The sequence below is a fragment of the Diabrotica virgifera genome, chromosome 4 (assembly GCF_917563875.1).
Source record: "Diabrotica virgifera virgifera chromosome 4, PGI_DIABVI_V3a".
NCBI lineage: Eukaryota > Metazoa > Arthropoda > Insecta > Coleoptera > Chrysomelidae > Diabrotica > Diabrotica virgifera.
Genome location: NC_065446.1, coordinates 233,300,190 through 233,323,664, shown reverse-complemented (window position 1 = coordinate 233,323,664; position 23,475 = coordinate 233,300,190). Strand labels below are relative to the sequence as shown.

The following is a 23,475-nucleotide window of genomic DNA, read 5'->3' as shown; positions in this document are numbered from 1 at the left end:
TTGTTTTTGACTGATAACATAATTCATATTGCTGTTGTAAATGTTCTGAATTACCCTTATAATTTTGTTACTAATACGTCTCTTCTCTAATATTTCCCATAATATTTGTCTTGATACCGTGTCAAAAGCCTTTTCAAGGTCTTTCAATAAACACTGATGATGGAATTGTAATTCCGAAAACGTTTTGTTGTGATGTAGCTCTTTTAGGAATTTTTATAAATGTACCTTTTACAAATAAATTTAACCATTTTTGGAGAAGATATGTTTAATTATCTTCAAATAATCTTTTAATTTTTTTCATTTTTTTAATTTTGACTACTAAAAATTCTGTTTTTCCCTTTTGTTAAAAAATCTCGAAAAAGGGGAATGTGTGTTACAAGTGGCAACACTGAGCCGAGGTCACGTAATAAAATTTGCTGTGTCTATGGTTTGGATATTTGGTAAAAATGAGGGCTTGTGTGTTTCAATGTTTTAACTACTATTTTACGTTAATCATAATAAATGAATAATAAAACACAAATTATTAGTTAGCAAACATTATAATTGTTCCTACATGTATAATGCAATGACATATTGTTAAATTATTACTGAATTTAAACTTCTGCTTAAAGCTACGGGAGGTGGAATCGTGATCATATTCTTTTAGATAAGTCAGTAAACGTCATTGGTGAATACTGCGCGCTGTCATAAAATCAAAAAAATATTTTTTAAAATATTACCCAGATTCCAAACGTCACTTTAAATTTCGTATTTCATATTATCAAAGTCGCAATGGTCTAATCACAAATAGTAATTATGGGTAAGTACAAATAGGTATATATTTTTATTTTATAGATTTTTAAGTTTTTAAAGTGCGCGCCTGTAACTACCAGGTACCTACAATACAAACATTTATGTGAACGTAAACACCTTTTAGCTTCTTTTTAGATTTTCTTACGTATTTTTATATAAAGTTAGCTTTTCTAACGGTTTTAATGACTCTAAAAAATAAGGATTTGGATGTTTATTTTCACATGCGCCACCATTACAACAAGTTGAACAATGCTAAAAGTACTTTTAATTTTTCTTCCCCGAAAGCTTTGGCCAGGCGCGCCTTCTGCAGTTCCCCGCATTGCAGCACATCACAAAAAACAATGCAATTCGAGGTCACGTAAGTAGATTTTGGTTTAAGATTAATATAATTATATACCAGAGACTTTATTCTTTAATAGTTTTAATATTTTATGAGTGTTGCATTCAAAAAATTATTACAAGAAGTTTCAGCTCCAACTGTTACCTATGTGTTGGAATGCATGTGACTATAATTTAAAAATTATTAAATATCATAATTCGTATCCTAGAAAAACTTTTACAGGATCATAAAACATAATCGTAAGGGAGGCAAGTAGGTATATTAAATTTGCAGTTACTCGAGTGTTATGGGGACCTATTGGGTTGTGAAGAGTAGGTCCTAAAACCAAAAAAAGTTAAGTAAAGTTTTCCATAAAGTGGGGCATTTTCCATTTTTTTAATTTAATTTTCCATTTCCAACAATCGTTTTTTTTTAGTGAAAACTTCTTTAGGGACATTGTGCGATTTTTGGATAGGGGAAAAAGCATTGAATTCACGACCGTCATCGCGACCTTCATCTTAAGGGACGTTGTGCGATTTTTGGATAGGGGAAAAAGCATTGAATTGGCGACCGTCATTGCGACCGTCATCGCGACCGTCATCGCGACCGTCATCTCTTCGGCGAAATAAATTTTGTACGTGTATTATTATAATGTACGTATAATAATACTAATATTATTGAGGCGTACCACAGGGCATCAAGATAGGCGCTTTAGACTCCTGGCTCTGCGAGACCGTTTTGCTACTACGCGTCAAATCGCTGACCAATCGTTTGGAGTAGAAAGTAGACTTGTTACTAAAAGTACCCTATACCTTAGCATTCCAGCCTTTGGACTGGTTTCATTTCGCCCACGACGAGTGCTTCCTTTGTAATGCGTACCACTGTCATCGATGTTTGAATTGGTGCAAAGAAGGGCAGCATTGGGTGGCAGAATGGCATAATGCAGCATTCAGCGATGAATCGCGATTTTGTTTAGGTATGCAAGATGGTCGTAAGATGATAAGACGCCGCCTTAAAGAGCGACGAGACATCGGGTTTGCTGTTGAGAGGCATCTACACAGGACAATCGGAGTAATGGTTTGGGGGGTTATTGCCTATGGTAGCCGATCACCACTTTTGTTTATTTGAGGCAGTATGACAGATGCGCGTTATGTTGATGACATCTTACAAAGCACTTTACTGCCTTATCTAGACGGCCGTCGAAACACCCTTTTCAGGAAGACAACGCGGGTCCCCATATTGCTCGTCGAACTATGGACTTTCTCCAAGAAGCTGGTGTTAATTTTTTGCCGTGGCCACCCCTTTCACTGGGTTTAAATCCTATCGAACATGTGTGGGATATGATGGGGAGGAGACTGTCCACTTTGCACCATCCTCCATAGGCTCTGGTACAGTTAATCCATGAAATTCAAGTTGCTTGAAACGAGGTACCACAAGCAGACATCGATAATCTCATTTTGTTAATGCTTAGACGTGTACAGGAGTGTATTCAGCTACGGGATCGCCAAACACATTAATTTTTTTTTATTACATGTCAATAAAAAGTCTTGTCAATGTTATCGTTTCATCATTGATGAAAATGTACCATGTTGCCAAAAAATTAAGTTCCAGAAATGATTCCTTCTAGGTGTAACACTTCTAATGTCACTGAGTATAATAATAAGAATAAAAAACCGCTAAACGCCGTAAAAATGAGTAGCGCATACAATATTCCAGCTACAAAAGATCTGATATGAATATTACGCGGTGCCAAAATGTATTTTCATTTTGATGCAAAACAAAATTCTAGTTTTATTTTAAAAGATTTTTCCATAATATTTGCTAAATTTGAAGTAAACGCGCCACAAAAGAGTAACATTGATACAGTTTGAATTTTGAAACTCTTTTGTGGCGCGTTTACTTCAAATTTAGCAAATATTATGGAAAAATCTTTAAAAATAAAATTAAAATTTTATTTTGCATCAAAATGAAAATACATTTTCGCGCCGCGTAATATTCATATCAGATCTTTTGTAGCTCGAATATTGTATGAGCCACTCATTTTTACGGCGTTTAGCGGTTTTTTATTCTTGTATCAGTAGTTTAAAGTTATTTATAATCTAAATGTATGATGTTAAATGCAATGTTTCTCCATTACACGTTAAGCTTTATAAATGGCCGCCTTTGTCGCATTACCTCCCAAATGATCTAGAGTCCATCGAATGTACACTAGATTTTTTTCTATTCGAAATAGATTGAAAAAATATTGGGATGGCCGGTAAATAAACTCGGATTGCCCGTTGCCAGATCAAATTTAGCGTCGTAACCACTACAACTACATAAACCATTTCGGGAATAATCGTTAATTGGATTATACATTTGTAGCTTAATAACTTCTAAACGGCTTAACCGATTTTGATCACTAAACATGAGTTTGAAACGTATTGACAAGTAGTATCTGATGCATATAAGGTCAATTATGATCGCTGAAGCTATTACAGAAATTATTGAGCTTGAAAAACCGTTTTTCCCATAGATAATAGATTTGATCATATTTATGAAGCCTTTAACTTAAAAATTTGAATTTTCCCGGATATGAGGTATACACCGTTAGAGTTCTTCTACAAACGCTCAGTTATTGGCGCAATTCGTAGGTTGAAATTTTGAGTAATTGCCAAAAAACCAAAATGCCGTTTTGTACTTACCAAGTCCTATAGCTAGCTTATAGGTGGTCAAAAGTCACAAACTACACCGGTTCTGAATCGGCCATGAACCCCTCTTCAAACATAGAAAAAAGATTCAGATCGATTTAACTTTTCCACACATACATACATACATATCCATAAACATTTTCCCTTTTTTAAATAGAAATTGAGTCATACTTCTGAGCTCGGTAACTTTTTAATGGTATAACCGATTTTCAAAATTAGACATGCGTTGGAAAGGTAATGATTAGTACTATTAGAAGTCGTAAAGGTCGGACTTAAATTTTCGAAGTTTTTGGGAGTTTTGGGGACGAGAACGAAAAACAGACCCTAAATAGGAAGGGCCGTAAAATCCACACCCTTGGACCAAAATGTATGGTTGACATATGAATGGGTGAGTCTTCCTGAACTTTAAGATGGGAGTTGGCCCAATTTTCAATTCAGTCAGATTTAGAAAATCGAAAATTTCGTGTATATATAGTGTCGCGTGTAGGGGGTGTGGGTGTGCGCCACTGGCGAGAACTGCCGTTCTCTGGTAATAATAATATCGCATGGCATTTTTGCTAGGGAGATCCTTTCAGACTAATCAGCGGAAATTGCATTTTTAACTCTGTTTCAGGTAACTATGATATGCACACTAGTTCAGGGGGACAGACGGCTTAACGAACGTGCCCTCCGAAATACGGTAAAGGCATCAGTTTTAGAAATGAAAATGCCATTGTCGGTGCATTCATTATACACTGTGTCCGTAAAGTATGGAACAAATTCTTTTTTAGCTAAACAGAGCATTTTAAGAAATAAACCTGAAACACGTCGATTTTTGATTTTAATTTACCGTATTTTAAAACAATATTCTAATATACAGGGTGAATTACTTTCGAGTAATGACGTCACCGTCATTTTTTTTAAATGGAACACCCCCATTTTGTCTCAATTTTCGGATTACTCTAGCTGAGCTGATTCAAAAAATGTATCACATGTTGATTCAAATTGGTACAGGGTGGACAAAAATACAATAGATCTGTGTGTGTTCATACAGTAACGCGTTAGTTAAATTAACAATATTTTCGAAAATACTTATTTTATTTTTGATATTTTAATTATATTTTAATTTTAATTAATTTTTGATATTGTTTAGTTGAATATTTTAATTTAATATCAAAAATTAATTAAACTTTAATAATATGAGCATACACAAAACTATTGTATTTTTGTCCACCCTGTACCAATTTGAATCAATATGTGATACATTTTTGGAATCAGCTCAGCTAGAATAATCCGAAAATTGAGACAAAATGGGGGTGTTCCATTTAAAAAAAATGACGGTGACGTCATTACTCGAAAGTAATTCACCCTGTATATTAGAATATTATTTTAAAACACCGTAAATTAAAATCAAAAATCGACGTGTTTCAGGATTATTTCTTAAAATGCTCTGTTTAGCTAAAAAAGAATTTGTACCATACTTTACGGACACAGTGTATGTTATTTGTGTTTATGATTGTAATTTTAAGAGGATGGGATCCGTAGTTTCAGCTAAAATGCTATTCAAATGGGATTAATTTTTTTCGAATCTTGAGAAAAGTTATAAGTATTTTTGAAAAATTTAAAGGCAGAATGAAAGATTACGTTATTAGCGAGGGCCGAAAGTCCCTGAAAACTTCTATAATGTTTATTTTAATAAGTTACAGGGGTGAAAAACTAAGAGAAAATTTAGTGTAATTTTTAATTTCAAATATCTCATTTAAAATAAACTTTTTATTGATTCTAAGGGACTTTCGACCCTCGGTAATACTTTAGTCTTTCATTCTGCGTTTAAATTTTTGAAAAATATTTATTGGTTTTTTCAGAATTCGAAAAAAATGAACACAATGTCCGTGGTAATATTTTCCAAATCTATCTTTGTCATACAATGCACTCAGTCGAATAGAATATTGTCAGCATATTGTCAGTCAGACAGTGACAATCAGTGACAATTTTAAATATTTGACATATCACCGGGAATATTTTCAGTTGTTGATTAAATAATATTGATAGTGTATTCGATAAATAATTTATTTAAGACGTGAACTTAATAAAAAGTTATTTATTGTTTATTATTTATGGAAGATCCAAAGCAGAGAATACACCAGGATATATTTAGTGATCCAAGTATTTTGTTGTTAAAGATGTTCAAAATTGTAAGCGTTTCATAGTAACAATATATTATTAAAAAATCACTTTATCACTTTTCCCCTTTTCTCGATTGATTATTAGTTTTTGTTGTACAGTAGATAAATTATTACAATCCCTGAATACATAGTGAAACAATTATCATATTAATTAACTGAATTAATAATTAAGGCACCTAATTATACAAGTAACAGTTATCCAAGAACATTCAAAAGCCATCTTTAAAGTTAATGATGACATCGTCAAGTAAAGTTTACATATCCATACCAGTGAGAATTTTACTACACGTAATTTGCCTTTAGACCAGGGCCCATCTGTAAAAATATTAGTACATTTGGACGTTGAGAGGTGACTCAAATTTTTTTGCATAAATGGCTTGAAAATAAATCAAATAATAATATTTGAGTTATCCTCCCTCTCAAAAAGGTCCGGAACATTGTTTAAATAATCAAAATGTCAAAAAATTAAGGAAAAATTCGATTTTTTTCTTGGTTTTTTGATTATAACTTTAAAAGTATTCATTTCCGAGAAAAGTTGTACTGACATAAAAGTTGCATAATTAAATTTACTACAATATAGAATTGGTTAAAAATTTTAAAAATAGTCACCCTTGTTGCAAAGTAGCAATAATTGTGAAAAAAACATACAAAAACAAGTATTCGCATTTTACGTTTTTCAACCATTTATGCTACACTTAGGACCTTCGTATTTCACTCTGAAAAACTTTATTATACAGTAAAACAATGCTGTAAATTTCATTAGGATGGGTTCAATAGATTTTGCAAAATAAATTTTGCAATCCAGCTTTCGTAAAAAAAATTCATTTTTTCAAAATGTTACAGGACTGAAAATAAAGCAGATAGCAAGTTGAAAATTTTTTTGCCTATAGAAGTGTATTGTACCTTTCATTTGCAATTTTGCAAAATTAAAATCGATTAACACCACGGCGTCAGGAATTTTTTTAAATAAACATTAATTATTGGTGCTACGCGCAGGACAGCGGATAGTTTTCTCTGATTGGGCATTCCAATGACCTTTGATAATGATTGATACATTTTAATTTTTATTACATTTCGATATAAATAAATAAATTTGTTTATTGCAAAATAAAAACACATACTCTATCCTTTAAAATAACACTTTTATTAGCAGAAACTTTCTTTGTTAATATATTTTAACTTAAATAATAAAAGTTTATTATTTTTAAACATATTCAATTGTTTAAACAATATTTTACAAACAATAATAAAATTAGTTTGATTTTTGTGGAATTAAAATATTAAAATACAACAAAATATAGAGTAAGAAAATAATATATTAGATAAAGATAGGAAGAAATTTTGGTGGAAATCAACTTGTGTGAATAGAACACCGCTGTCCTGCGCGTAGCACCAAAAATTATTGTTTATTTCAAAAATTTTCTGACGCCGTGGTAATTAATCGATTTTAATTTTGAAAATTGCAAATGAAAGGTACAGTACCCTTCTATACGCAAAAAAAATTTCAACTTGCTATCTGCTTTATTTTTAGTCCTGTAACATTTTGAAAAAATGAACTTTTTTTGCGAAAGCTGGATTGCAAAATTTATTTTGCAAAATCTATTGAAACAATCTTAATGAAGTTAACAGTATTGTTTTATTGTATCATAAGGTTTTTCTGGGTGAAACATGAAGGTCCTAAGTGTAGCATAGATGGTTGAAAAACGTAAAATGCGAATACTTGTTTTTGTATGTTTTTTTCACAATTATTGCTATTTTGCAACAAGGGTGACTATTTTTTAAATTTTTAACCCATTCTATATTGTAGTAAATTTAATTATGCAACGTTTATGTCAGTACAACTTTTCTTGGAAATGAATACTTTTAAAGTTATAATCAAAAAACCAAGAAAAAAATCGAATTTTTCCTTAATTTTTTGACATTTTGATTATTTAAACAATGTTCCGGACCTTTTTGAGAAGGAGGATAACTCAAATATTATTATTTGATTTACTTTCAAGCAATTTCTGCAAAAACATTTGAGTCACCTCTCAACGTCCATCTCAAAACAGATGCGCCCTGGACTACTTGTAAAGACAGAAAAAGTAGGGATAGCCGTAAAATATTTGCGAATTATGTACCGATGGCCTTAATTGAAACTAATTTTCAGACATTTTTCCAACTTTGTGCATATTCCTTACTATGATGTCCCCAAAGGTCATGTTTGTACATATTCTCCAGACAATACCAGCGATACAGCATTATTATTACCTCGACCTCGGGCTAGAAGAAATCCTCTTGATTGGGGCTCAGACGCAACAGTAAGTATCTCTATCATTATCATTTTCACGTGCATCATAATAAAATCAGAAAAGGTTTTAAATACCTTGTTGTCACATATAAACTTATTTCTAAGACAATCTCATGATCGCACTTTGTCCCGGTCCTAAATCGTAATCTTATGCCTGGTTACACCAACAGATCTTAAGCTCCAGCTTAGCTAAGCTTTACTTATAGATAGGGCCTCCTTGAGTATCACTTACGTTGCATCATAATTTTAGATTCTTACCTTATTATCAATTATATCTATTATTATATTATGGTATTCTTATTGTAATTATAATTATATTATATTAATTCTTATGATATTCTCGACTTAAGCTTAAGATCTGTTGGTGCAACCGGACATTAATCTCACATGAAACATTAATGCTTGGTAATGGTAGCACCAACAAATCTTAAGCTCCAGCTTAGCCCAGCTCAGCTTATAGATAGGGCTCGTCTATCTTAGCACGTCTTCAGTGCCGGATTAAAGATTAGGCAAAGTAGGCAATTGCCTAGGGTCTCGGCCCCAAAGGGGGCCTCGTAGGGCCCAAAACGAAAAAATAATATGTAATTAGAATTAAATAAAATATATAAACAATATAATATGTTGAAAAATTCAAATATCGCGCAATACCATAAACTCGGTTTCACACGTAAATCCACAGCTAATGAAGCTGCAACCAATGAAAAGGCACGTGATGAAATAGGAAAAGCTGAGGAAACATAGTTTCCGTAACTGAAAAAGATGAAAAAACATACAATGACAGTTATATTCCAGTTCAAGAAAAGAACCAGAAACCGAATCCAAGCTAAAAATTTAAGTTGAAGGTAAATTGGGCCCAGAATTCGGAAACAACAGGATTATGGAATACCATAACTGAAGAAATATGGAAATTTTGGATTGGGAAAGATTCTTCAGAATGTAAAAATCTTGATGGAAGTTTTTCAGCATCAAAAAGAAATTTTGAAGGCATTACAAGATTTTTTACACAATCTATGGTTGCTGAAAATATATCAGTGTAACAAAAATTAAAAGAGATTGGCTATACAATGTACTCTTTCTCAAATGGAAATTTTTACTGCTTTCCATGTATTCTTTTTGGCGAACATGGCGAACACTCATCGGCAGGCAGCGTCTTCATGGTCAAATTGACAGCTCTTTGGAAAATTAATTTAATTAAGAACGAGATTACTGCATATAAGTTCTAAAAAGAGTAGTCTCTGTGGGTAAGTTTCTATCTTCTCGCGGATTAGCGTTTAGAAGTGATACAGAGATCCTTCGTTCACAAAATAATGGAAACTACTTAGACATTTTAGAGCTACTTGCAGAGTACGATACTCTTTAAACTCTCACTTAGCTAAGTATGGAAAAGGGTACTTTAAAGCCTTCTTACTTTTCTTCAAAGATCTGGGAAGAAATAATAGAAGTAATGGGAAAACACGTTTTGAATACAATTGTTAAAGAAATTAAGCAAGCCAAATACTACTCCATACGTGTCGATTCAATACCAGATTTGTCTCATATTGACCAGTTGACTATTTATTAAGATATGTAAATCCAGCTGATGGTAAAGTGTATGATGGTTTTCTCACATTCATACATATAAGTAGCCATACTGGAGAAAATCTTTCTTTTGCTGTTTTAGTCGTTTTAAACGATTAGCATTAATGTAAACGACATGAGGGGACAATCATTCAGCAAACATGTCAGGCAAATGTAATGGTATCCAGGCTCATTTATCTAAGATTAACAAACTTGCAATTTGCATTCCTTTTGTCGCACACTCGCTTAATTTAGTTTTAGTAAGTGCTGCTGAAAGTGGCGTTGGAGCAATATCGTATTTGGGGTTTGTTCAGTCCGTGTACAATTTTTTTTCAGCCTCTACCAACCGTTGAAAAGTTATAATCAAATGCTTAAATGAAACTCCACTAAGCTATCCCATTCGCCACGATCTAATCATTAAAAGAATAAGCAGCATTCGATGGAATTCAAGGGCTAACGCAACAAGAGCTTTGTCTAAAGGTTACAACCTCTTTAAATCTGCTGTGCATTCCCCTGCTGAAAACACTAATCAAAAGGATGAAACAGTTCAAGAAACATTCGTAATGAATAAGTTTTGGGTAACAATTTTAGAATGCATCAACGCTGTCAGTAAATCATTGCAGAGAGAAGGGATTGAACTTAAAACTGCAGATAGGATGGAGATGGAGGGGTTGACCGAGGTGGTTTTGGAGAGAGAAGGCGGAGGCCTTAAGGGGCCTCATAGCTTGGGTTGCCTATGGGCCTCAAGATTCTTAATCCGGGACTGCACGTCTTAATTGATCAGTTTAAGATACAATCCACGTGGCAATCCATTATGGCAAGCTGAAAATTGATCTAAGACTCAGTGGTGCAACGCGTATATTTCATAAGTTGAGCTTAAGGCAAGTTTTAAGATTAAGATTTATTGGTGCAACCAGGCATAAGAACCGGATAAGACTCGGGCTAACTCACCGGTTTTAAACACGGCGGTTGAAGTAAATACGGCAGTGTCATCGGCATATCTTATATTATTAGGAATTTCACCATTTATGAGCATCCGTCCTTAAGGTACGATTCCGACAACGACTGCAGGCGGCAGACGGCTACTGCAGACGTCACTTGCAGTTGTCGCCGTGACGGACGTCACTACTTTGCTCTATTAATTTGTAAGAGACTGATTCCGACATCTGACTGCAACCGCTGTCCGGCAGAACGCCCGTTGCTAATAATTATACAAATAAATAATACAAAGTAGTGACGTATGTCACGGAGTCAACTCTGCAGTTGCCGTCTGACGCCTGCAGTTGTTTTCGGAATCGTACCTTTCTTCTTCTTAAAGTTCCCTCTCCTATCGGAGGTTGGATATCATAATGGCTATGGTCACTTTGTTGGCTGCTGCTCTGAATAGTTGTAATGAACTACAGTTAAACAATTATCTAAGGTTCCTCAGCCAGGAGATGCGTTTCCATTCCTTTCATAACACTTTTCATAATTTCTAACTCCTTATTTAAACGTCTTAGCACTTCAACATTGGTAATCCTTTGAACCCACTGAATTTTCAATATTCTTCTGTAACACTACATTTCGAACGCCTCTATTCTTCTTATGTGTTGTCTCTTCAATGTCCAAGCTTCCATTCCATATAGCAATATAGAAAATATGTAGCATCTTAGAGCCCTCAATCTGAGAGGCAACTGAAGGTGTTTGTTTGTAAGCAGTGTCTTAATATTCTAGCTTCAATAATCAATAGTCTAGCTTTCTGTATAATCTTACATGAATCACCTTTAGAAATATTTTGAGGGTGTGGCTTATTAGTGATATTGTCCTATAGTGCGAACAATCTTTGGCATATATTGTTTTTGGTATTGTTACAAAGGTGGACACCAACCATTCCTGAGGGATTTTTCCGGTTTTATATACTTCATTAAACAGATCCAGTAGTACCGGTAGAGTTTCATCGTCTAGACATTTCAGTAATTCCGCAGGTATTTCGTCTGGACCCACAGTTTTTCCGTTTTTTGCGTTTCGTTTGCTTGTTCAATTTCCTCCATTATGATCTCTGGTCCCGTTTCGCTGTCGATTTCTTCCGGTTCTTGTCTGTTATCCTCAAACAGATCTGTTATGTATGTCTTCCACTTTTTTAACTTCTCTTTGACTTATATAATAATTTTTCCATTTATGTCTTTAAGAAGTCCATCTTTCTTTTTCGCTGTGTATTTGTGATTTCCTTTATTTTCTTGTGCATGTTAAAGCTATCATACTTTTTAGAATATTCTTCTATTTCACTACATTGATTTGCCAGCCAGGTGGATTTGGCCTCTTTTATTTTCTTTCCTATTAATCTCTGGATTTTCTTGTATTTTGCCTTACTATTTGCCTTTATGTTTACTGTTTGTTTTGCCTTTATGTTTCCTTCTTTCCTCCATTAGCTCTAGGATTTCTGAAGTCATCCATCTCTGTTTTTTTATTATTTTTGTGGGTAATATCTTCTTTCCTGCCTCTACTAACGTTTCTTGTATCATGTTCCATTTGTCATTAACATCTGTTGTTTTTATCACGTCTTGTTTGATTTTCTTTAAGTTATCATTTATTTCTTCTTTTAGGCTCTGACGTATAGGTTCTTCTTTTAAATTTGAGACATCAAATCGTGGTATATTTGTTTGTTTTTGGATCTTTTTCAGATTTATCTTCATTACGCCTACTAATGGATTATGATCTGAATTTATGTCAGCTCCGGGAAATGTTCTCACAGACTTTATAGTGTTTTTATATCTGGATTTGATTAAAATGTAATCTATCTGGTTTCTTACAATGTGATCTTCCGAATCCGCCGGTGATATCCAGGTATAAAGTCTTATTTTGGGTAATTTAAATAAGGTATTCATTACTACCAGCTCCTCGCTTTGGCAGAATTCGACAAGTCTGTCCCCCTTTCATTTCTTTCTCCCAAGCCAAATTCTCCCACACATCCATCCACTTTTCCTTTTCCAATCTTGGCGTTGAAATCTCCCATCACCAACAATATGTCATCTTTTTTTGTGGATCTTATGATTTCGTTCAATTGCAACATACCTTTACACTCATTTCACTTTCACTTACCTTTCACTTTACAACATATTGCAATCGTACCTTTACACTCTCCTAAAGCTTCTTGCTAGACAACTTCGCTATAAACATTAAACATCAATGGTGACAATATACAGCGCTGTCTTACACCCCGAAGAATTTCTATTTCTTCCGAAATTTGATCTTTAATTCTTCTTTTTACTTTCTGGTTCCAGTAGAGGTTTGAAATTACTCTGATGTCGCGGTTGTCAATGTTTTTCAGCTAAGATATTAATTAGTTCATCGGGTTGGACCTTGTCAAATGCTTTTTTGAAATCAATAAAACATGTCAAAATAACTACATAATTAACTATTTTAGATGTGCCGAAAATTTAGATCTCAATCGATGGATCGAATTCCACGAAAATTGAAGACAAAAAAGAACCATTGTTATTCATCTCGTTCCACAAACACAGATACTGATCCTTTCATGTCATGTCCTCCGCGCAAATATGACCATAACCGCCAGTTAACTCATTACAGACAAAAGAAAAAGCCGATCATGAATGGCATTTCTACCGTTTCTTGTTCTACAAACACTATCAATGAAGAAGATGGAATCATGACAGAAAGTGCTCGAAGACTATTTGAGAAAAAATCAGGAATGGGAGATTCGAAGAGTTCTAGTTCGTAAGTTTTTAATCACATTACAAACCAACTGAAAAGATATTATCCGTGTTTCAACTTATCAATTTTATAATCATCATAACCATTATCTTTACTCTATCTACCGCTGTTCTGAAGAGTCCTATTGGACTTCATTTAAACTATTTCCTTAAATTTTTCAACCATGACACTAGTGATGTTGAAAAAGTAACTATTCGTTACAACGTACTCGTTACTTACGAATACCGAAAGTAACTATTACTATGCAGAGAGGTAAATCGTTACTTTGATTACTCTGATTACTTCGTTATATTTATATTACTTCGTACCAGTCGTATCAGAGCGAGTACTTATTTTGATTTTGAGTATTGTATCTACTCGGTTAATATCGGAGTCGGACCGGTATTCCACGAGTGTTCGGTATCAGTATAGTTAACTAAAATTTTATCTATGAAGGGCGAAGGCTATGAAGAGTTTTATAGGATTACAGCGGGCTGAGAAGTAGCTGAAACAGAGGGAGGTATATCATTTAACAAAGCATGCACCCAGAAACAGATATCTATACGATTTGTCGAGGTAGATAATTCACAGAATTTCACAGATGTTAGTTCTTTTGAAAATAAAAATGCAACACACATTTTAATAATAAATACACACTATTATTATCAGGCCTAGAAAAAAATAGCTTAGATTGACCGGAAAATGATAATATTTCTACACTATGATCATCAACTTTAATTTTACATGTAGGTAAGGCATTGTTTTTATTAGACCAGGGCATTTAAGAGGAAACAGTAGCGATCAACAGGTAGCGAAAACGCGTTCCAAGATTGCGGCTGTAATTTTGAATATTTTTTCGAGATATTTGGCACACGTATTCGTAATATAATAAAGAATGGTTGTACAGAGCCCAATTTGAAAAATATATTAATATGTGGAAATTACTCTGTAATTAAATACAATATTAAAAAAAACGAGCCTGTACCGCCATTAAGAAGAACAAAAAAATAAACTTTCTTCAAATAAACTTTTTTATCCGATGCCTAGATTTTGTGTCATTTTGGAACTACTAAAATTTTTTATATCATTAGTAGTTCCAAAATGACACAAAATCTAGGCATCGGATAAAAAAGTTGAAGAAAGTGTATTTTTTTGTTCTTCTTAATGGCGATACAGGCTCGTTTTTTTAATATTGTATTTAATTACAGAGTAATTTCCACATATTAATATATTTTTCAAATTGGGCTCTGTACCGCCATTCTTTATTATATTACGAATACGTGTGCCAAATATCTCGAAAAAATATTCAAAATTACAGCCGCAATCTTGGAACGCGTTTTGGCTACCTGTTGATCGCTACTGTATCACCTTTAAATATAGTAGGTATATAGAGACTTGCAACTTTTTGCATTATATTTAGGATTAGGATGACATCTGGTAAAAAGTCTACAATAAAAAAAATAGGTGGAAATGCATTATTATATTTTAAAGTGTATAAAACGCATCGAAAAATGAGTAAACATGTTAAAATCAGTATATTAGGGGCCAGATTTTCTTATTTCGGGGTATTTGGGGTCACTGAACACGATTTTGCAATCAGAACCGACCTCCGAAGCACCTGGGTGCCAAGGGTTACTGCTAAGGTACGTCATCTAGAGTTTCGAGGGTTTGTTTTTGGCACTTAATTGATGCAAACAGATTACTCAAGATTACTGATATTGTGGAGCAGCAATGACAGAACAATTACATATCATTTAATTTCTATCCATTTAAATAGATCGGTGAAGGTCGTTATATCGGATCTTATACTTATAAGAAATACTGAGAAGTGCGATTCTCGATATGATTACCGGTACTCAAATACAAGAGTAATCATTAGAGAGCGGAATATATGCAACACAACATTACCAAAATATGCGCATATATATGCATTACTTTTACTACAAATATGCAGGTATTTTTTCTAAATTTGTCTAAATATGCAAATGCATATTAAAAATACTCAAAAATAAAACAATATATTAAGTCGTAAGATCTTCAGAAAAGTTGCCTTCAAAAATACCTACAACTTTCCTCAAACAATCGAAGCCCTCATTTTTTTCTAAAACATTTTTTAATTTATTTCTAATTGTAATCCCTGTATTTCCGGGAATTTTTTGACAATGAGCAGAAAAAGTGTTAACAAGATTAACCGAATCACTTAATTGTAAATTCCTTTGTTCTAATGACTTTATTAGATCTGGTAAAAAACTAAAATTAACTTTTATGAACATAAGTTCTTTAGCAATTTGTACTTTACTTAAAGAACAAAGTACGTTACTTAAGCTGAAGAACAAAAGCGGAATTGTCTACAATTTGATGGATTTTTGTATTTTGATGCTTCTCTCTATATCCGTCTTTATAGAAGTAAAAGCGAATTTGTTGAATAAAAACACTCTTTCCAGAAAAATTTCTTTTGTGGGACATGATGCTTTTGTTTGTCAGTTCCTCATTTAAAAAAGAAAATGTGAAAATGAATGTAACTTACGATTTTGGAACAGGCCTTGCAAAATACTTTGTCTCCACTTAGCTTTAACTCGGGAAAACACTTTATCCAAGCACTTTTTTGAATGGTAGATATATTTAAATTTAATATATGGGTCATTCCATTTCAAATCACTCAATTTTGGAACAAAAAAAATTTTGGACCTCCGATTTGTCTGAAAATTGGTATATAGCTTCTGCGGGACGTAAAAATAAGATATTTAAGGTCAAAAAATCTTCTTCTTTTTTTCTCAAAATGTTATTTTATGCGATTTTACAGTGATTTGGTGTTTATTTATACAAATTTGCATTTTCTATCGTAAAGTATCAATGGAAAACATAATATTTTAATAGAAGGGACTTAAAAATGTCATTATATGGCATTATAACAAGTTACTTTGATTCAAAACAAGCTTTTGATCAAATTTTATATTGTAGAAAACGGTAAAATACCGTTTTTTACATTTTTCTCCATTCCCAAAATACATTATAATCGATTTGGCTGAAAGTTTGCCCACAAATAGACAAAACATAGGACTTTAAGTGGTGAGAAGGATTTGAATTATATTACAATACAAAAAAAGTTACATGCAATATTATAGTAAAAAATATAGGCATCTACTGTAAGTACAATTAACTCGAAAATATCGACCTCACGACAAAAATTGTTAAAAAGAAATTGTTATAATTGTAAATACGATTTATTTGGAATAATTTCAGTTCCTACCATTTTTGTCGAAAAGTTAAAAATGGCGGAGATATTGAGCAAAACAGGTTCTCCTTTAAAATCAAGATGGCGGCTAACGTAACGGAGGAATTCATTCGTGATTTTAAATTTAGGCTACTATTGACTCCCCTAAAGATCAGAAAAATTAAATTTTGGGCAGCTCGGCATTCAAGGTCAAATGCTATCCCGACTGGACTAATATATACTTTTGAGTCTGATATTACTGCATGTAACTTTTTTGGTATTGTAATATAATTCAAATCCTTCTAACCACTTAAAGTCCTATCTTTTGGCTATCTGTGGGCAAATTTTCAGCCAAATCGATGATGATGTATTTTGGGAATGGAGGAAAACGTAAAAAACGATATTTTAACGTTTTTTACACTATAAAATTTGATCAAAAACTTGTTTTGATTCAAAATAACTTGTTATAATGCCATATAATGACATTTTTGAGTCCTTTCTATTAAAATATTATGTTTTTCATTGATACTTTACGACAGAAAATGCAAATTTGTTTAAATAAACACCAAATCACTGTAAAATCGCATAAAATAACATTTTGAGAAAAAAAGAAGAAGAAGATTTTTTGACCTTAATATCTTATTTTTACGTCCCGCAGAAGCTATATACCAATTTTCAGACAAATCGGAGATCCAAAATTTTTTGCCTGAGTGATTTGACATGGAATGTACCATATACCAATCACTTCAAAAACACTAAATACGATACAACGTTTACTTTAAACAAATGTTGGCCGGAAACTGACAAAATAATTATTAGACCCTTAAAAGCAGGTAGGTACCTACGACTTGCTACGCTAATAAAATAATATTTTTCTGGGAACACCCATAATTGTTAAATTCAGGTAGTAATGGGAAAGTCCAGATGAGCGATAGATAGATAAATAACGAGCTCGTTCATATCGAAGTTATAAAATTCCAACTAAGAGAGGAAAATTTTAAACTTTTATATAATTTATTTTTAAAATATGCAAAATAAATCGTGTTTAGCTTAAATATGCAATGTTGTGTTTGTTGTCTGAAAATATGCAATATATGCATCTATATGCACTTTGCATATATTCCGCTCTCTAGTAATCATAGTAATCAAAGTATCCTACTAATACAAAATATGTACTGAGAAATGCGATTCTCAATATGATTACCGGTACTCATATACAAAAGTAATCAAAGTAATCAAAATAACGAATACTTTAAATGATTACTTTATACAAAAGTAACGATTTGTAAAGAATACTCGAAAGTAACTATAATCAACATCACTACATGACACTCCTCTTTTTGACATAGGTACCTACTCTTTTCTCCTCTTTTCTTTCCCATTATTATCAATCTTAGCATTTCATATCGCTGTGCTCTCATTGTGTCTCAGATATTGCAATTTTTTTATTATTATTGCGTTTGTTATTTCGTATTATTTTGTCCATTGCTCGCAAAACTTCCGTGTTCGTTTTCTTCTGCGTCCATGTTATTGTTATTCTAAGCACTTTTCTGTAACACCACATTACAAATGAATGTAGCTTATTTATGTGTTTTTGGTTAAGTGTCCAGTTTCCAAGTCCATATTGTAGTACCGAAAACACGTAACATCTCAAAGCTTTTACTTTAAGTTCCAATCTAACGTCTTTCATCATTCTCTTTGCCTTATCCCTATGCGGGGTCGGCTTCCCTAATTTATTTTCTCCATACAATTCTATCTTGGGTCATATCAATATTAATCCCCTTTACCAACCAATCCAATCTAACGTCTTTAATGCATATAATTGTCTTAATTTTTACAAACACATTTCTTGCTATTTCTATCCCTAACCCTTATTTCGTTTGTTGTATCATTATTTTCTGAGGTCCAGGTTCCCAGGCATTTGTATTTTTCAACCCTTTCTATCGGTACCTACATCTTCCAAGTGTATGTTTGTTTGTATATTTATTTTCTTTATTATTGTCATATACTAGATGCTTGTCTTGTTTAGTAGTACATAGTTGAAGTTGTTCAGCTGAGCTTGCCATAATCGCAGTGTCAAGTGTCATCCTCATATGTCGTATGTTGTTAATAGTTCTTGCGTTATTTATTATTCCTTCACTTTCAGATTTTAATGCTTATCTTATAATATTGCAATATATCATAGAAAAATGGGGAACCATTTTGATATAATAGATATAAGAGTCCTGGATCCCGTATACCAAATAAAATATTATCAATAGCAAGCTGAAAATTTGATCATAGCTTAAGGGTGTCGAGTCGGACAAACTTTGATGTATGGGAACACTGGACCAGAGGAATCTTTAATTGTGGAATGTAATAAATGTTTCATCCGGACAAGTTTGTGATTGTGAAACCTAGCAGACTGATTTTAAGTTTATTTAAGTAATGAATTTTGTCGGACAGAACTTCGTCAATTGATTTTTTACCCTTTCATTAAACTCTCATGCAAAAATCTTACTGTTATTTATCACCAACATAATTCCTGTCATTTGACATGTTCTACGGCTCGAACTGGTTAAAATGGCCAACATTTTTGTCGGACAAACATTTTTTCATACGGCTGAGGGGATACGTGAAACAATCGTGTGCGAATAGTGAAGAAATTCGGAAATCTTGCAACTTTCTTAAATAATTCATTGTCAATTGAAATTGTCAAATTGACGTATATTTCATATCTACTGTCAATGAAGAAGAAAAATTATATTTTGCTGCACAATATTGATATGATATGCAATTATTATACAGGGTGTTTCATTGGGAAACGGAAATACTTGAATGGTGAATAGAGGTCACTGAGGCGGTTCTAGATATACCACATTTATTGCCTCACCGATTTTTATAACCGAGTTACAGGGTGTTTTATCGATTTTGCCCATTTCTTTCTGGACCCATAACTTTAGAACCACCCTGTATATTTTTTGATATTTGGTACACACATGTCCCATTTACAACACAACCCATCCGACTACTAATCACAAGAAAAATCCAGGTCCGGTCTAACAAAAAATTTTAAATCCTTTGTGACCTTGAAACAACACCCTGTATATTGAAATTTTTAAAATCCATTTGCATATTTGAAAAGAGCACAAAAACTAAGTTTAATGGTTCGCTTAAATTTTTCGGCCAGACAATTTAATGACTTTAATTTTGAAATAATATTCAAGTTTTTAAGAATTCTTAGATTAAAAAGCAGGTATTATTAACTTTTAATAATAAATTATTCATGTTAATGAACAAATACTCATTCTAAAAATAATCAATACTTATTTACTACATTAGAACGATCCATCTACTAATCACAAGAAAAACCCAGGTCCGGATCAACAAAAAAACTTAAAAGTAATTGTGACCTTGAAACAACACCCTGTATATTGAAATTTTCCAAATTGGTTTGCACATTTGAAAAGAGCACAAAAAACTGAGTTTATGCCGAAATTTTTAAGAACTCTGAGAACTCTAACAAAAATTTCGATATAATTTCAAAAGTAATTTCATTAAATTGTCTGCGCAAAAAATTAAAGCGAGTCTTTACATTTAGTTTTTGTGCTCTTTTCAAATGTTTAAAGGGATTTTGAAATTTCAATATACAGAGTGTTTTTTCAAGGTAACTATTATTTATAACATTATATTTTTTTCTTAATCCGGACCTAGATTTTACTTGTGATTAGTAAATGGGTCGCTCCAATGTAGTAAATGATTACTGATTACGCTTAAAATGAGTATTTAGTCATTACTTATTATTAAAACTTACTAATACCAGTAATACCTGATTTTTAATCTCAGAGTTATAAAAAATTTCAATAGAGTTAATTTCAAAATTAAAGGTATTACATTTTTTTTTGAAAAAAATTAAAGCGAACCTATAAGCTCAGTTTTTTGTGTTCTTTTCAAATGTGCAAACCAATTTGGAAATTTTCAATATACAGGGTTCTTTCAAGGTCACAATTACTTTATGTTTTTTGTTAATCCGGACCTGGATTTTTCTTGTGATAAGTAAATGGGAAGTTCAAATGTAGTAAATAAGTATTGATTGTTTTTAAAATGAGTATTTGTTCATTAACTTTAATAATTTATTATTAAAAGTTAATAATACCTGCTTTTTAATCTAAGAGTTTTTTAAACGTCAATATAATTTCAAAATTAAAGTCATAAAATGGTCTAGCCGAAAAATTTAAGCGAACCATTAAACTTAGTTTTTGTGCTCTTTTCAAATATGTAAACTGATTCTAAAAATTTCAATATACAGGGTGGTGTTTCAAGGTCACAAATGATTTATATTTTTTTTAGTCCGGACCTGTATTTTTCTTGTGATTAGTAATTGGATGGTTTAAGTTTTAAATGAGACATATGTGTATCCAAAAAATCTACAGGGTGGTTCTAAAGTTATGGGTCCAAAAAGAAATGGGCAAAATCGATAAAACACCCTATAACTCGCTTATAAAAATCGGTAAGGCAATAAATGTGGTATATTTAGAATCGCCTCAGTGAACTCTATGCACCATTCAATCAAGTATTTCCGTTTCCCAATGAAACATCCTGTATAAAATTAAATTTAATTAATTATATTTTGCTTGTAGTAGTGCATTTTAATAATTAATTTTATTTACTACATACAATTGTTTACCTTTTAATAACATAAATTTTTTTAGTCTTAATATTACTTTTTCTTCTTATAATTTTTTTGGGCTATGAAATTGACAATTATGTTTCAGCAACCAGGACTAATATAATTGGCCAATATAATTAAAAGTGCGAAAAATGTTGCTGAGCTATGAAACGAGGTGTCGCTTTTCCGAACTTGCACGGCCCCAATATTATATAACGTTGCTACAAAATAAACTTAAAAACAGCCTGCTAGTTTTCACAATCATAAACTTGTCAGGATGACACGTTTATCACGATTCACAATTAAAGCTTCCACTGTTCCAGTATTCCCATACATTAAAGTTTGTCCGACTCGACGCTATGAACAAATTTTCAGCTTGCTATTAATAATCTTTTATTTGGTACGCGGGATCCAGGCCTATTAGATCTAATAACATAATACATTTTTCAATTTCTAGAATCGGCGAACATGAGTATTTACAATTTCTGTTAAGAGTTACCGAAGATATAATAATAAACAATTACATTTTAAATGAAGATATTGATAGAGTATTCAATCAACATATCGAGATGAATAAACATGTGTTAGATGAGGTAATAATGGCTTAGTTATTTTAGTCTAACATTATATTCTCATTATAAAAAGTAATTATATTATTTTCGTAATGTTTTTAATGCAAAAAAATACCATACGAATTTAGGTCGAAATGTTCTCCCGTCAAAACACAATTTTGCCATAGGATGCCATAGGACATGGCATCAGTAGTATCCGTAAGAATAGGATTCATAACGACTAAATAAGACGACGGATGTGAGTTCAAGGCTCACTTGAACAATAATGGTACAGGCACGTCCAGCTGATTATTAAATGGATACCACCAAACCATAGAATACAACGAACCACCTAGGAAGAGAGAGCCCAAAGGAAAGCTCACCTTGGAGAGAGAGCCCAAAGGAAAGCTCTATTAGAAGGCCCAAAGAAAAGTCCTATAAAGGGTTGTATGCGCCTATAGAACGACTTCTACGTTAGCCCTACAAGTGATAGGGTACTACCAATACACTACTACTACTCCGTGGCGTTACAACCCTTCGTGGGTTTTAGCCGACTCGACAACATGCCTCCACTGTTTTCTGTCTTGAGTAACCTCCATCCAATCCTCCACGCCCATCGCGCTTAGGTCTCCTGCTATATTATCTCTCCACCGGAGTCGAGGGCGTCCGCGTGGTCTCCTTCCAGTTGGGACTTCCTCCCACACCAGTCTTACTGTTCTTAGGTCAGATTGTCTTCTGAGGTGTCCCGCCCATTGGAGTCTTTTGGACTTTATTTCTTTTATGATGTTGGCGTCTGGGCAAAGTTCTTCAAGCTCTTTGTTAGTACTTATTCTATATTGTCCTGATGCTTCATCCAGCCCAGGACCAAAGATCTTCCTTAGGATTCTTCTTTCCCAAACAAGTAGTCTCTCTTCGTTTGCCTTTTCGCTTTCATACATCACAATGGGTCGTATGATTGTTTTATAGACTTGTATCTTCGTACGTCTTGTTAGTTGTTTTGATTTTATAAGGTTTTGGAGGGCAAAAAGACATATGTTGCTGGCCTGTATCCTGTTGTTTATTTCTTGTGATCCGTTATTGTCTTCAGTTATTGTTGTTCCAAGATACTTGATCTCTAACGCGCTCAAAGTTAAAGTCATCGATGGTGATGTTCTGACCAATTTTGTTATTGCGGCTCCATATATTTCGTCTTGTTTTCGTTGATTTGGAGCCCCATCTTCTCTGCTTCCTTTTCGAACCTCACGAAAGTCTCCTTCATCCTTAATCGTGTGTTATCTATTAGATTGATATCGTCTGCAAATGCCAGTAGTAAGTTTGGTCCTTCTCGATGAAATACTATATTGGGTTTTTTTATTCTTGCACTTCTGATTATGTGCTCCAGAGCTAAATTGAAGAGTTGTGGTGAAATATTGTTGTCCAACTATCACCTTACATCGTAACTGTTCCATACACATCCGTATCAACAGGCCCGGCCCCAGGGGTGGGCGAACTGGGCAGCCGCCCAGGGCGGTAAATTTAGGGGCGGCAAATTTTAGAGGACGGCCAATTTTTGAAATTGA

At 33.0% G+C, this 23,475-nt stretch overlaps 1 protein-coding gene across 3 annotated transcripts in view; it reads left to right on the top strand.

Moving 5' to 3' along the window:
• The first annotated feature begins 449 nt into the window (after positions 1 to 449).
• The window catches only part of LOC114338964 (uncharacterized), a 66,539-nt gene continuing 43,513 nt past the window's right edge, over positions 450 to 23,475 (top strand). The window contains exons 1-5 of one of the 3 annotated variants that reach the window (XR_007697617.1): positions 450 to 799; positions 1,078 to 1,150; positions 8,116 to 8,266; positions 13,217 to 13,527; positions 21,823 to 21,958. Coding sequence is in view for 2 of the 3 variants with exons in the window: in XM_050648782.1 (XP_050504739.1) it covers positions 796 to 799; positions 1,078 to 1,150; positions 8,116 to 8,266; positions 13,217 to 13,527; positions 21,823 to 21,958 (675 nt within the window). In the remaining variant the exon portion in view is untranslated. The remainder of the gene's footprint in view (positions 800 to 1,077; positions 1,151 to 8,115; positions 8,267 to 13,216; positions 13,528 to 21,822; positions 21,959 to 23,475) is intronic. The other 2 variants (XM_050648782.1, XM_050648783.1) reach the window with 2 other exon arrangements.